The following is a 12,450-nucleotide window of genomic DNA, read 5'->3' as shown; positions in this document are numbered from 1 at the left end:
AGGGATTCAATAACGAGAGGTCACGCATTCAAGGTGAGAGGTAAAAGGTTTAAGGGGGATACATGTGGCAAGCACTTCACACAGAGGGTGGTAGGTGCCTGGTATGCGTTGCCAGCAGAGGTAGTAGAGGCAGGCATGGTAGATTCATTTAAGGTGTGTCTGGACAGATGCATGCGTAGGTGGGGAGCAAAGAGATACAAATGCTTAGAAATTAGGCGATAGGTTTAGACAGTGGATTTGCTTGGCTCAGGCTTGGAGGGCTGAAGGGCCTGTTCTTGGACTGTAAATTTTCTTTGTTCTTTCTTTGAAAACCCTTAAGCTTTCTATAGGGATATTAGGGATAAAAGAGTGACTTCGAGCCAATCAAGGATAGGAGTGAGAAATTGTGCATGGAGTCAGAAGAGATAGGGGAAGTGCGAATTGAATATTTTTCATCAGTATTCACACTAGAAAAAGATAATGTTGTTGAGGAGACTACTCAGATACAGGCTATAAAATAGATGGGATTGAGGTTCATAAGGAGGAGCTGTTAGGAATTCTGGCAAGTGTGAAAATAGTTAAGTCCCCTGGATGAGATGTTTCCTAGGATTCTTGGAAGCCAGGGAAGAGATTGCAGAGCTTTGGCTTTAATCTTTATGTCGTCATTGATTACAGGAATAGTGCCAGAAGACTGGAGGATAGCAAATGTGCTCTTGTTCAAGGAGTAGAGACAACTCTGGAAATTATAGACTTATGAGCCTTACTTTTCCAAAGTGTTGGAAAAGGTTATAAGAGACAGGATTTAGAATCATCTATAAAGGAAAATGTTGATTAGGGATAGTCAACATGGTGGTATTCCTGATGAAGGGCTTTTGCCCGAAACGTCGATTTTACTGCTCCTCGGATGCTGCTTGAACTGCTGTGCTCTTCCAGCACCACTAATCCAGAATTTGTGAAGGGTAGATCATGCCTCACAAATCGTATTGAGTTCTTTGAGAAGGTGGACCAAACAGGTGGATGAGGGTAAAGCAGTTGATATGGTGTATATAGATTTCAATAAGACATTTGATAAGGTTCCCCATGGTAGGCTATTGCACAAAATATGGAAGCATGGGATTGAGGGTGATTTAGTGGTTTGGATAAGGAATTGGCTAGTTGAAAGAAGACAGAGGGTGGTGGTTGATGGGAAATGTTCATCCTGGAGCTGGGTTACTAGTGGTGTATCTCAAGGATGTGTTTTGGGGCCACTGTTATTTGTCACTTTTATAAATGACTTGGACGAAGGCTTAGAAGAATGATACTAATGTCGGTAGAGTTGTGGAGAGTGCCAAAGGATGTTGCAGATTACAGAGGGACATAGGTAAGCTGCGGAGCTGCACTGAGAGGTGGTAAATGGAGTTTAATGCAGAAAAGTGTGAGGTGATTCACTTTGGAAGGAGCAACAGGAATAAAGAGGGTTAATGGTAAGATTCTTGGTAGTGTAGATGAACAGAGAGGTCTCGGTGTCCATGTACATAGACACCTGAAAGTTGCCATTCAGGTTGATAGGGTTGTTAAGAAGACATACAGTGTGTTAGCTTTTATTGGTAGAAGGATTGAGGATCGGATCTATGAGGTCATGCTGTAGTTGTACAAAACTCTGGTGCGACCGCACTTGGAGTATTGCATACATTTCTGGTCATTACATTATAGGAAGGATGTGGAAACTTTGGAAAGAGTTCAGAGGAGATTTCCTAGGATGTTGCCTGGTATGGAGGGAAGGTCTTCTGAGGAAAGGCTGAGAGACTTGAGGCTGTTTTCGTTAGAGAGAAGAAGGTTGAGAGGCGACTTAATTGAGACACAGAGGATTCAGAGGATTAGGTAGTGTGGACAGTGAGAGCCTTTTTCCTCGGATAGTGATGGCTAGCACAAGGGGACATAGCTTAAAATTGAGGGGTGATAGATATTGGAGAGTTGTCTGAGGTAGCTTCTTTACTCAGAGAGTAGTAGGGGTGTGGAACGGCCTGCCTGCAACAGTAGTAGACTCGTCAACTTTAAGGACATTTAAATTGCCATTGGATAGACTAATAGATGAAAATGGAGTAGTGTAGGTTATATGGGCTTCAGATTGGTTTCTCATGTCAGCGCAACATGAAGAGCCTGTACTGCGCTGTAATGTTCTATGTTCTATATTGTATACGTCGTCTGGACCAGAATGGATACACCCAAAGTTACTACTAGATGCGAGGTAAGAGATTGCTGTGCCTTTGGTGATGATCTTTCCATCCTCACTGTTCACTGGAGTAGTACTAGATGTTCAGAGGGTGACAAATGTTACTCCTTGGTCAAAAAAGGGAATTGGGTCAATCCTGGGAATTACAGACCAGTCAGTCTTATATCAGTGGTGGGCAAATTATTGGAGAGGATTCTGAGAGACAGGATTTATGATTGGTTCAAAAAGCATAGCTTGATTCGAATTAATCAGCATGGCTATGTGAGGGGCAGGTCATGCCTCCCAAGTCTTGTAGAATTCTTTGAGGATGTGACAAAACACATTGCTGAAGGTACAGCAGTGGTTGTGGTGTACATGAATTTTTGCAAGGTGTTTGATAAAGGTTATCCATGGTAGGTTCATTCAGAAAGTAAGAAGACTTGGAATACAGGGAAATTTAGCTGTCTGGATACAGTATTCAGCATGGAGCCTGGTGACTAGTGGTGCTCCGCAGGGATCTGTTCTGGGACCTCTCCTCTTTGTGATTTTTATAAATGACTCAGATGAGGAAGGGGAAAAGTGGGTTAGTAAGTTTGCTGAATACATGAAGGTTGGTGGAGTGGTGGATCATGTGGAGGGCTGTTGTAGGTTGCAAGGGGACATTTGCAGAGCTGGATTGAGAAGTGGCAGATGGGGTTCAACCTGGAAAAGTGTGAAGTGATTCATTTTGGAAGGTTGAATTTGAATGCAGATTACAGGGTTAAAGACAGAATTCTTGGAAGTGTGCAGGAACAGAGGATCTTGGCATCCATGGCCACAGATCCCTCAAACCTGCCACCCAGTTGATAAATTTGTTAAGAAGACGTATGGCTTGTTGGCTTTCATTATCAGGGAAATTGAGTTTCACAGTTGTGAGTTATGCTGCAGCTCTATAAAGCCCTGGTTCGACCACACTTGGAATATTGTGTTCAGTTCTGGTTGCCTCATTATAGAAAGGATGTGGAAGCTTGAGAGAAGGTGCAGAGGAGATTTACCAGGATGCTGCCTAGTTTGGAGGGCATGTCTTTGAAGGAAGGTTGAGGGATCTAGGGGTTTTCTCACTGGAGCAATGAAGGATGACAGGTGACTTGATAGAGGTGTACAAGACGATGAGAGCCACAGACAGAGTGGATAGCCAGAGACTCTTTCCCACAGTGGAAATGGCTATCATGAGGGGCATAATTTTAAGGTGTTTGGAGGAAGGTTTGGGGGAGTTGTCAGAGGTAGGTTATTTATACAAAGTGTAGTGGGTGCATGGATTGCACTGCCAGCAGTGGTAGTAGAGTCAGATACATTAGAGACACTTAAGCGACTCTTGGATAGGCAGATGGATGATAAAAAAATGTAGTGTATGGTAGATTCGGTTGATCTTAGAGTAGGATACAAGGGCCAAAGGGCCTGTATTGTGCTGTATTGTTCTATGTTCTATGTTAAATAACTTCCCTGGATGTATTCCCAGGAAAATCCTCACTAAGTACAGCCATAATGCTATGCCTTATCAAAAACGCCACTCCGTCTCCTCTCTTGCCCCATTTTCTATCCTTCCTATAGCATTTGTTTCCTGGAACATTAAGCTGTCGATCCTGTCCTTCTATGAGCCATGTCTCTGTAATTGCTATGACATCTTAGTCCCATGTTCCAAACCATGCCCTGAGTTCTTCTGCTATTCCTGTTAGACCTCTAGCATTGAGAAAAATGCAGTTTAATAATCAGTCCTACCTTGTTCTCAGCTTTATTTCTGCCTGCCCTGACTGTTTGACTCACTCCTTTTCCCAACTGTACCAGTCTCAGATTGATCTCTTTGTTCACTATTTCTCTGGGTATCACTCCCCCACCTTACTAGTTTAATTCCTCCTGAGTAGCTCTAGCAAATCTCCCTACCAGTTTAATAGTCCTCTTCCAATTCAAGTGCAATCCATCCTTCTTGTACAGGGTAACTTCTAACCCAGAAGAGATTCCAATTATCCAAAAATGTGAACCCTTCTCCCCTGCACCAGGTTCTCAGACACACATTCATCTGTCTATCCTCCTATTCCTACCCTCACTAGCTCGTAGCATCGGGAGTAATACAGATATTACTAGCCTCGAGGACGCCTAACTTTCTATATTCTCCCTTCAGAATCTCATCCTTTTTCTTTCCCAGGCCGTTAGTTCCAATATGTACTACAACCTCCTGCTAGTCCCACTCCCTGTTGAGAACATTCTCCATCCTCTCTGAGATATCCTTGATTCTGGCACCAGTCGTGCAACACACCATTCTGATTTTTCACTGCCGGCCGCAGAAACATCTGTTTGTGCCTCTGACTAGACAGTCCCCTATCACAATCGATCACTTGGAACCTGACATACCCTCATTAAATGAGAGCCATTCTCAGTACCAGAGACTTGGCTGTTCGTTCTACATTCTCCTCAGAGTGCATCACCCCGTATATTTTCTAAAAGAGCATACTTGTTTGAGATGGGGACAGCCACAGGAGACTCCTGCATGACCTGAATTCCTTTCCTACCTTTCCTGGAATTAACCCATCTACCAGCTGTATCTGCAGTTTTTCTCCCTTCCTATAACTGCAGTTCATCACACCCACTAGCTCCTGTAAATTTTGTATTGCCTCGAACTGCTGCTACAACCAATCCATGCAATAGAACAAAGAAAATTACAGCACAGGAACAGGCCCTTCAGCTCTCCAAGCCTGTGCTGATCCGGATCCTCTATCTAAACCTGTCTCCTGTTTTCTAAGGATTTGTATCCTTCTGCTCCCTGCCCATTCAAGTATTTGTCTAGAGGCATTGTAAATGATGCTATCGTGCCTGCCGCTACCACCTCTGCTGGCATCTCGAACTGGAACTCTATCACCAAGCACATTGATTTATATCCCATTTACCACTCCCTGAGAGAAAGAACAGGAAATGATGTCACCACAGGAAATGACATCACCAACCCAAGGAAACCTAAATACAAACAGAAAGTGGGCCATGCCACCAGTGCTTCATCCAGAGACTCCCTGATGATGTTATCTAATATGGTGACAAAACGTCTAAAAACAAACCTTCCAGCTGAGTGAGCAAACCTACATCCAGAACCCTATTTAAACCTCTGATTATCTTAGATGTCTCAATTAAGTTACCTCTCAACCTTCTTCTAACGAAAACAGTCTCAAGTCCCTCAGCCTTTCCTCGTAAGACGTTCACTCCACACCAGGCAACATCCCAGGAAATCTTTTCTGAACTCTTTCTAAAGTTTCCACATCCTTCCTATAATGTGGTGACCAGAAATGTACACAAATGTCCAAGTGCAACCGCACCAGAGTTCTGAATAGCTGTAACATGACTTCATGGCTCCGAAACTCAATCTCTCTACCAAGAAAAGCCAATACACCATATGCCATCTTAACAACCCTATCAAACTGGTGGCAACTTTCAGGGATCTATGTACATGGACACCAAGATCTCTCTGCTCATCTACAGTTTCAAGAGTCCTACCATTATCCCAGTAGTCTGAATTCCTGTTGCTCTTTCCAAACTGAATCACCTCATACTTTTCCACATTAAACTCCATTTGCCACTTCTCCATCCAGCTCTGCAGCTTATCTATGTCCCTCTGTAACCTGCAACATCCTTCGGCACTATCCATAACTCCACCGACCTTAGTGTCATCTGCAAATGTACTAACCCATCCCTCCATGCCCTCATCCAGGTCACTTGTAAAAATGACAAACAGTGGTGGCCCCAAAACAGATCCTTGCGGTATACCACTAGTTTCTGAACCCTAGGATGAACATTGCTCGTCAATCACTACCCTCTGTCTTCTTTCAGCCAATTTCTTATTCAAACTGCTAAATTACCCTCAATCCCATGCCTTCATAACCTTATCAAATGCCTTACTGAAATCCATATACACCTCATCAACTGTTTTACCCTCATCCACCTGTTTGATCACCTTCTCAAAGAACTCAATACGGTTTTTGAGGCACAACCTACTCTTCAAAAAACAACATTGACTCTCCCTAATCAACTTATTCCTTTCTTGATGATTATAAATCTTACCTCTTATAACCTTTTCCAATACTTTACCCGCAACCGAAGTAAGGTTCACTGGTCTACAATTAACAGGGTTGTTTCTACTCCCCTTCTTGAACAAGGGAACATTTGCTATCCTCCAGTCCTCTGGCACTATTCCTGTAGACAATGAGGACATAAAGATCAAAGCTAAAGACTCTGCAATCAACTCCCTGGCTCCCCAGAGAATCCAAGAAGAAATTTCATCTGGCCCAGGGGTCTTATCTATTTTCACACTTTCCAGAATTGACAACACCTCCTCTTTGTGAACCTCAACCCCATCTAGTCTCATAGATTGTATCTTAGTATTGTCCTCGACAAAAATGCCTTTTTCCAGTGTGAATACTGACAAAACATATTCATTTTGCGCTTCCCCTTTATCCTCTAACTCCACACACAACTACCCACAGCTACCCTCAGCCAATCCCAGTCAATGTTGGGAAAAACAAAATCTTCTATCACCATCATCTGTTGCCTTCTTCATCTTCTAATAATCTGTTTACATATTTGTTCCTCCATCTCACACTTGATGTTGGGAGGCCTGTAGTACAGTGCCACCAATGTTACCACACCCTTCCTATTTTTGAGCTCTGCCCATATTGCCTCACTGCTTGAGTCCTCTATTGTGCCCTCCTTCAACACAGCTGTGATATCCTCTCTGACCAGTAATGCAACTCTTCCACCCCTTTTACCTTTCTATTCCGCCTGAAGCATCTATATTCTGGGATACTTAGTTGCCAATCATGCCTTTCCCTCAACTAAGTCTCAGTAATAGCAATAACATCATATGCCCAGCTACTAACTCAAGCTACTAACTCAAGTCCTTAGTTCATCTGCCTTACCTATTACACTTCTTGCATTAAAACAAATGCACCTCAGACCACCTGTCCCTTTGTGTTCATCATTTCCTCCCTGCCTACTCTTTCCCTGAGTCACGCTGACTTCATGATCTAGTTCCTTATAGGCTTTAGTTACTACCTCCTTACTGTCCACTAACCTCCTCATTTGGTTCCCATCCCCCTGCCACATTAGTTTCAATCCTCCCCAACAGCATTAGCAATAGCACCCCAAGAACATTGGTTCCAGTCCAGTCCAGGTGTAGACTGTCTAATTGTAATTGTGTCACCTTCCCCAGAATCAGTCCCAATGTCCCAAAAATCCCTCCCTCCTGCACCATCTCTCAAGCCACGCATTCACGCTGCCTATTCTTTCATTTCTACTCTGACTTGCACAATATGGTAGGATTCACAACCAAACACACTTCGTGCAGACATAATCATTAGTAAAATGGAAATGTTCCCTAAACTCCCACATCCGACAGGAAGAGCACATCATTCTTCTACAGGTCATCTTTGCTCCTTCACAATCTACAGACCCAGAAAATAGCATTGTCTTATTGCTCTAAAAATACTGCTCCAGACCAACTTAATAGTTATAGTTTATATTTTTAAAATTTAATCAAGAGATAGATCTCAATAAAGAGATAGATCAGGTGGCACGGTGGCTCAGTGGTTAGCACTGTTGCCTCACAGTGGCTGGGACAATTCCTGCCTCAGGAAACTGTCTGTGTGGAGTTTGCACACTCTCCCCATGTCTGTGTGGGTTTGCTCCGGTTTCCTCCCACAATCCAAAGATGTGCAGGTTAGGTGAATTGGTCATGCTAAATTGCCCGTAGTGTTAGGTGGATTAGTCAGGGGTAAATATGGGGGGGTGGTGGGATTTTCTTCGGAGGGTCGGTGTGGACTTGTTGGGCTGAAGGGCCTGTTTCCACACTGTAGGTAATCTAATCTAAACATATAATCAAGAAAAAAACCTATTCTATTCAATATTGTAAATATACAACAAGGTTACACTTAATAACTATGCATTTATCTGTTCCTGTGCTGTGAGCTCTCCCACACAGGTTCCTCCAAGGTCAGCTGAGAATTTCACTGTTCGTTAATTTTTCCTAGACGCACTCTGATGACCAGAGATACTTGAACTCAAACAGTAAAGGCAGCAACTGTGCAGATTCACTGCTGTGACAGACAGCAGTGCAGGTTTCTTTTTCTGACCATGTGGTCATTGCCTTTGTCTGTCTTCCTCCTTTTTAAAGTGGCATTATTTTGATCTTTTTCTCCCAAAGTTCCAAAACAATGCAACAGCATATAAAACAGTAGTTTCTGCTCCTGGAGTTCGATGAAATCTCCTCCAACACCTAAAATATCTCAAAAAAGGAGATCTTACAGCCACAATTTTTTCCTATCCTCCATCTTGGATTACCCAGAATCCCTTCTTCAGACAGCAGTCCTCTCCATATCCATCTCCAGCACTCTCCCTCCACCTGGACTCCTCCATCTGGTTTCTTATCTGCACTTGACCTGTTCATTGAGAACTCTCAACATGTCATCAGTCACCTTAATTTCTCTGCTACCCATACACATTCTACCAATTCTCCCTCTGAACTTACTGTTGTCCGTGCTCTCAGATCCAACCCTCTCAACAAGGGTGATACTGTTATTGTCTGGACAACAGACCCTATCCTGTGGAGGCTGAGTGCTATCTCTCGGCCACTTCCTTCTATCTCCCTGGACCATAAACCCATGATCAACCAATAAGCTATTGTGTCAATGACTGTCACTAACCTCATTGCATCTGGGGATCTCTTGCCATGGCTTCTCAAAACATGATCCTCCAATCCTACTTTTACCTTCTTTCCAAAATCTGCAAACAAGACTGCCCAGGCAGACACATTGTTTCTGTCTGTTCCTGCCCCATGGACCTTATTTCTTCCTACCTGAATTAAATTTTTCTCCCCTTGTTCAGTCCCTTCCCACTTATATTTATCTAATGTGTCACTGGTTTCAAAATTCCCCATTCACTAACATCAGCTGCTTCTTCTTCATGAATGCACAATCACTCTACACATTCAATCCCATCAACAGGGTCTGAGGATTCTCTACTTCTTCCTTGAGAGAAGGCCTGAACTGTCCCTACCCACCATTACCCTTCTAACCCTGGCCTAACTCATCCTCATTAACTCCTTTTATTTTCTTCAGGTCAAAGGTATGGGCATAGGTATTCACATGGGCCTGTTATGCCTGTCTCTTTATGAGTTATGTGGAACATTCCTTGTTCCAGATCTGCTTGGGTCCTTCCCTATAATTCTTTCTCCAATACATTGATAACATAATGGGTGTTGCTTCCCTCTCTCATGCAGAATTGGAAAAATTAATCAATTTTGCTTCCAATCTCCACCTTCTCTTGACTTCATTTCTAACTCCACCCTTCCCTTTTTAACATCTCCATTTCCATTTCTGGGGATAGACTGACCATCACCTTCCATGACAAATCCACCCATCCTCAGAATCTACTTTCTGTAATTCCACCCATTCTCCCAGTTTCTCTGTTACTATCACATCTGTTCTAACAATGCTCCCTTCCACGGGTTCCTCAGGAATGACTCTTTTTCCTCAACTAATGATTCCCACTACTGCAGTTGACAAGGACCCTCAGTGTGTCTGACCCATTTCCCGCACATCTGCCCTCAGTCCTTCCGATAACAATGAAATGGGTCCCCTGATTACCACTTTCCACCCCACCAATCCCCACATCAAAAGAACACAAGGTGCCATTTCCATCACCTCCAACATGATGTCATCACCAGATATACATTCCCCTCCCTTCCTTTGTCAGAATTCTACAAGAAAATGTATCATCTGGGACACCCTGGTCCACTCCTCCTCCATGCCCAATACCTCATTGAAATAACTCCACAGAAGCCGCTATCCCATCACTAAGTAATCCTTTATTTACGTGTGCATAGTACCTGACACTGGCCAGCTTTCTCAGAGCCAGCTCTCAGAATGTACAGAATCTCTGACACTCCTGTTTATATCTGTCAGCCAGGATTCCCTGATTGGACCAGATTAATAGCCCCAATCAGAGAACTCATAATCTATGAGGTCCACCTGGCTGAAATCATTACAATCATTATACACTCCAAACACCGACAACATCTTCCCAATCACTTACCCATCTACCTCGTCTCTCCTTACTATTCACAAATCTCTTTGTTTGCCTATCCCTTTTCTCTCTCTCTCTCTTTGGTCATCATCTCCGTGTATTCTGTTCACTCCTCCACCACCATTAACAGCCTCCACAACAATCCCCACACCACTACTCCACCCATCGTCCAACCCCATCATCAACATAAATAACACCTCTTCTCAGCTATTCTGACAAAGTTCCTTGAAACATTAACACTATTTTTTCTTGCTGCAGATGCTGCAAGACCTGCTGAGTAATTACTGTTGCACTTTCCATTTTTGTTTCAGACTTACAACATCTACAGTTCTTTGTTTTTATTAAAAAAACACATAAATGAGGAGGCAATGGCTTAATTGTATTATCACTGGACTAATAATCCAGGGACCAGCTAATATTCTGGGCACTTGGGTTCAAATCCTGCATTAGTAGATGGCGGAATTTCAATTCACTACAAGTCTGGAATTTTTCATTGAATGTTAACCATGAATCAAATAGCCAGGCAAAACCCATGTGGTTCTTTTAGGGAACGAAATCTGCCATCTTTACCTACATATGATTCCAGACCCACAGCAAAGGGTTAATTCTTGACTGCCCTCTGGGCAATTAGGGATGAGCAATAAATGCTGGCTTGGCCAGTGATGCCCTCACCCTGTGAATGAATAAAAAGAAGGGAAAATTCCCTTGTTCTTGTTTGAAATAGTGGCAGGGATCTTTTAGAGTCACCTGAACTGGCAGATGGAATCTTGGTTCAATGTTTCATCCAAAAGACAGCACCTCTGACAGTGTATTTCTTGGTACTGCACTGCACTATCAGCTTTTTCTTTATGCACATTTACATTTCACAATCCGTCTTTCCCCTGGAAATCAGCTGTTTCAGTGCATACAAGAGAATGGAAAATAAAGGTTACTATTTTGTATTATTGATTATCACTGCAAGCAATATATGCACCTACAAGACAGTCAGTAGAAGCAGGATTGTAACATACTGCAAGCATATCATACAAAATGTATAACATTAAATTAATGAGGCAATCACCCCGCTCTATGGGCTTACCTACAAAGAGAGTACTAATCACCGGACAGAGAATGCTATGCAGTCCTCTCAACAAATCTTCCTGGGATCTATTACCTACAGAAAAAAAACCCAAAATAAATAGTCAGAATTATTTAAACTGTATTTTGTTTTCTACCACCCAAGCCAGGCCTAATTTGCATCTGTCCTCTGCTAAAAGTTCTGATTTTTGCTGAGGTCATCGCCCACTCTCCAGTACCAGACTGGCACATTTCAAGGTCCAGGACAATGTGCTGAGGGACACACTAAAGCTTGGGACAGCCGCTGCCAAGGCGCAATGGGCAAGACCACTGTGTAAGGTCCTTCTGCCAAAGAATAACAGGGGCCCACTCAGTAACTTGACCCTGTTGATGCCTCAGCTAAATGCCAAGAGGTTGATTGTAAATATAGAGAATGGTGAACATCAACACCCAATTTGTTCTCTGTAAGTAAAGAGAGTATAGATCTGAATGGCTTCATTAACTGTATATGTACATAAAGATTTATTTTTATGACACAAGTATATTTTTGCAATAAATAAATAACTTCCACTCTCTAGTATTTGACAGTGTCAGCAGAAATATATTATTTATGTACTTAGTTTTATCATGGATGATGTGGAAGTCATTGCCTATTATCCTGTTTTGGCCTTGTCTGCTTCCAGGAGCCTTGAGTGTACAGTTATAGAACTATATTGGTAACATTATAGTTTGTAACTCAGTGATTCCAAATTATGTTTTGCCAAATCAGCTTGAAGTGAAGAACAGGGAGTGGGAATCGTGAAATGGATTATGGAAGTCACGCTTCACTGACTTTGGTTCAGGAAGACTCAATGTTATAGTTTGTATTATTGTGGTTCTTTCTTAGAGCATTCAGGATCTAAGTCTCTGTTACTGCTTGGGAAGCTTCTGGCTAACTACATCTGCTTCAATACCATTGATGAGAAGATCAACCAGGTTGCCTGCTCCTCATCGCTCTCTTGCGATTTTCCCTGGGAACTGGGCAGGTATTGACTTCAGCTAATGACAAGATGAACCTCGAATTAAGATGACACCACTAGCTGCCCAATGGTCTGCTGATTCCTACTGTTTAAAGTGTGGATGAG

General features: G+C 42.8%; 1 protein-coding gene across 7 annotated transcripts in view; it reads right to left on the bottom strand.

Moving 5' to 3' along the window:
• The window catches only part of LOC122561890 (uncharacterized), a 258,498-nt gene that overhangs the window by 176,097 nt on the left and 69,951 nt on the right, over positions 1 to 12,450 (bottom strand). For all 7 annotated transcript variants that reach the window (XM_043714223.2, XM_087977089.1, XM_087977092.1 and 4 more), the window contains exon 8: positions 11,349 to 11,423. In XM_043714223.2, the coding sequence (XP_043570158.2) occupies positions 11,349 to 11,423 (75 nt within the window). The remainder of the gene's footprint in view (positions 1 to 11,348; positions 11,424 to 12,450) is intronic.

The sequence above is a fragment of the Chiloscyllium plagiosum genome, unplaced genomic scaffold (assembly GCF_037043375.1).
Source record: "Chiloscyllium plagiosum isolate Xiang-an unplaced genomic scaffold, Cpla_swu_hap1 HiC_scaffold_31, whole genome shotgun sequence".
In the NCBI taxonomy this organism is placed as follows: Eukaryota; Metazoa; Chordata; class Chondrichthyes; order Orectolobiformes; family Hemiscylliidae; genus Chiloscyllium; species Chiloscyllium plagiosum.
The sequence above is the reverse complement of the archived record's forward strand: the minus strand, read 5'-3'. Positions and strand labels throughout refer to the sequence as shown.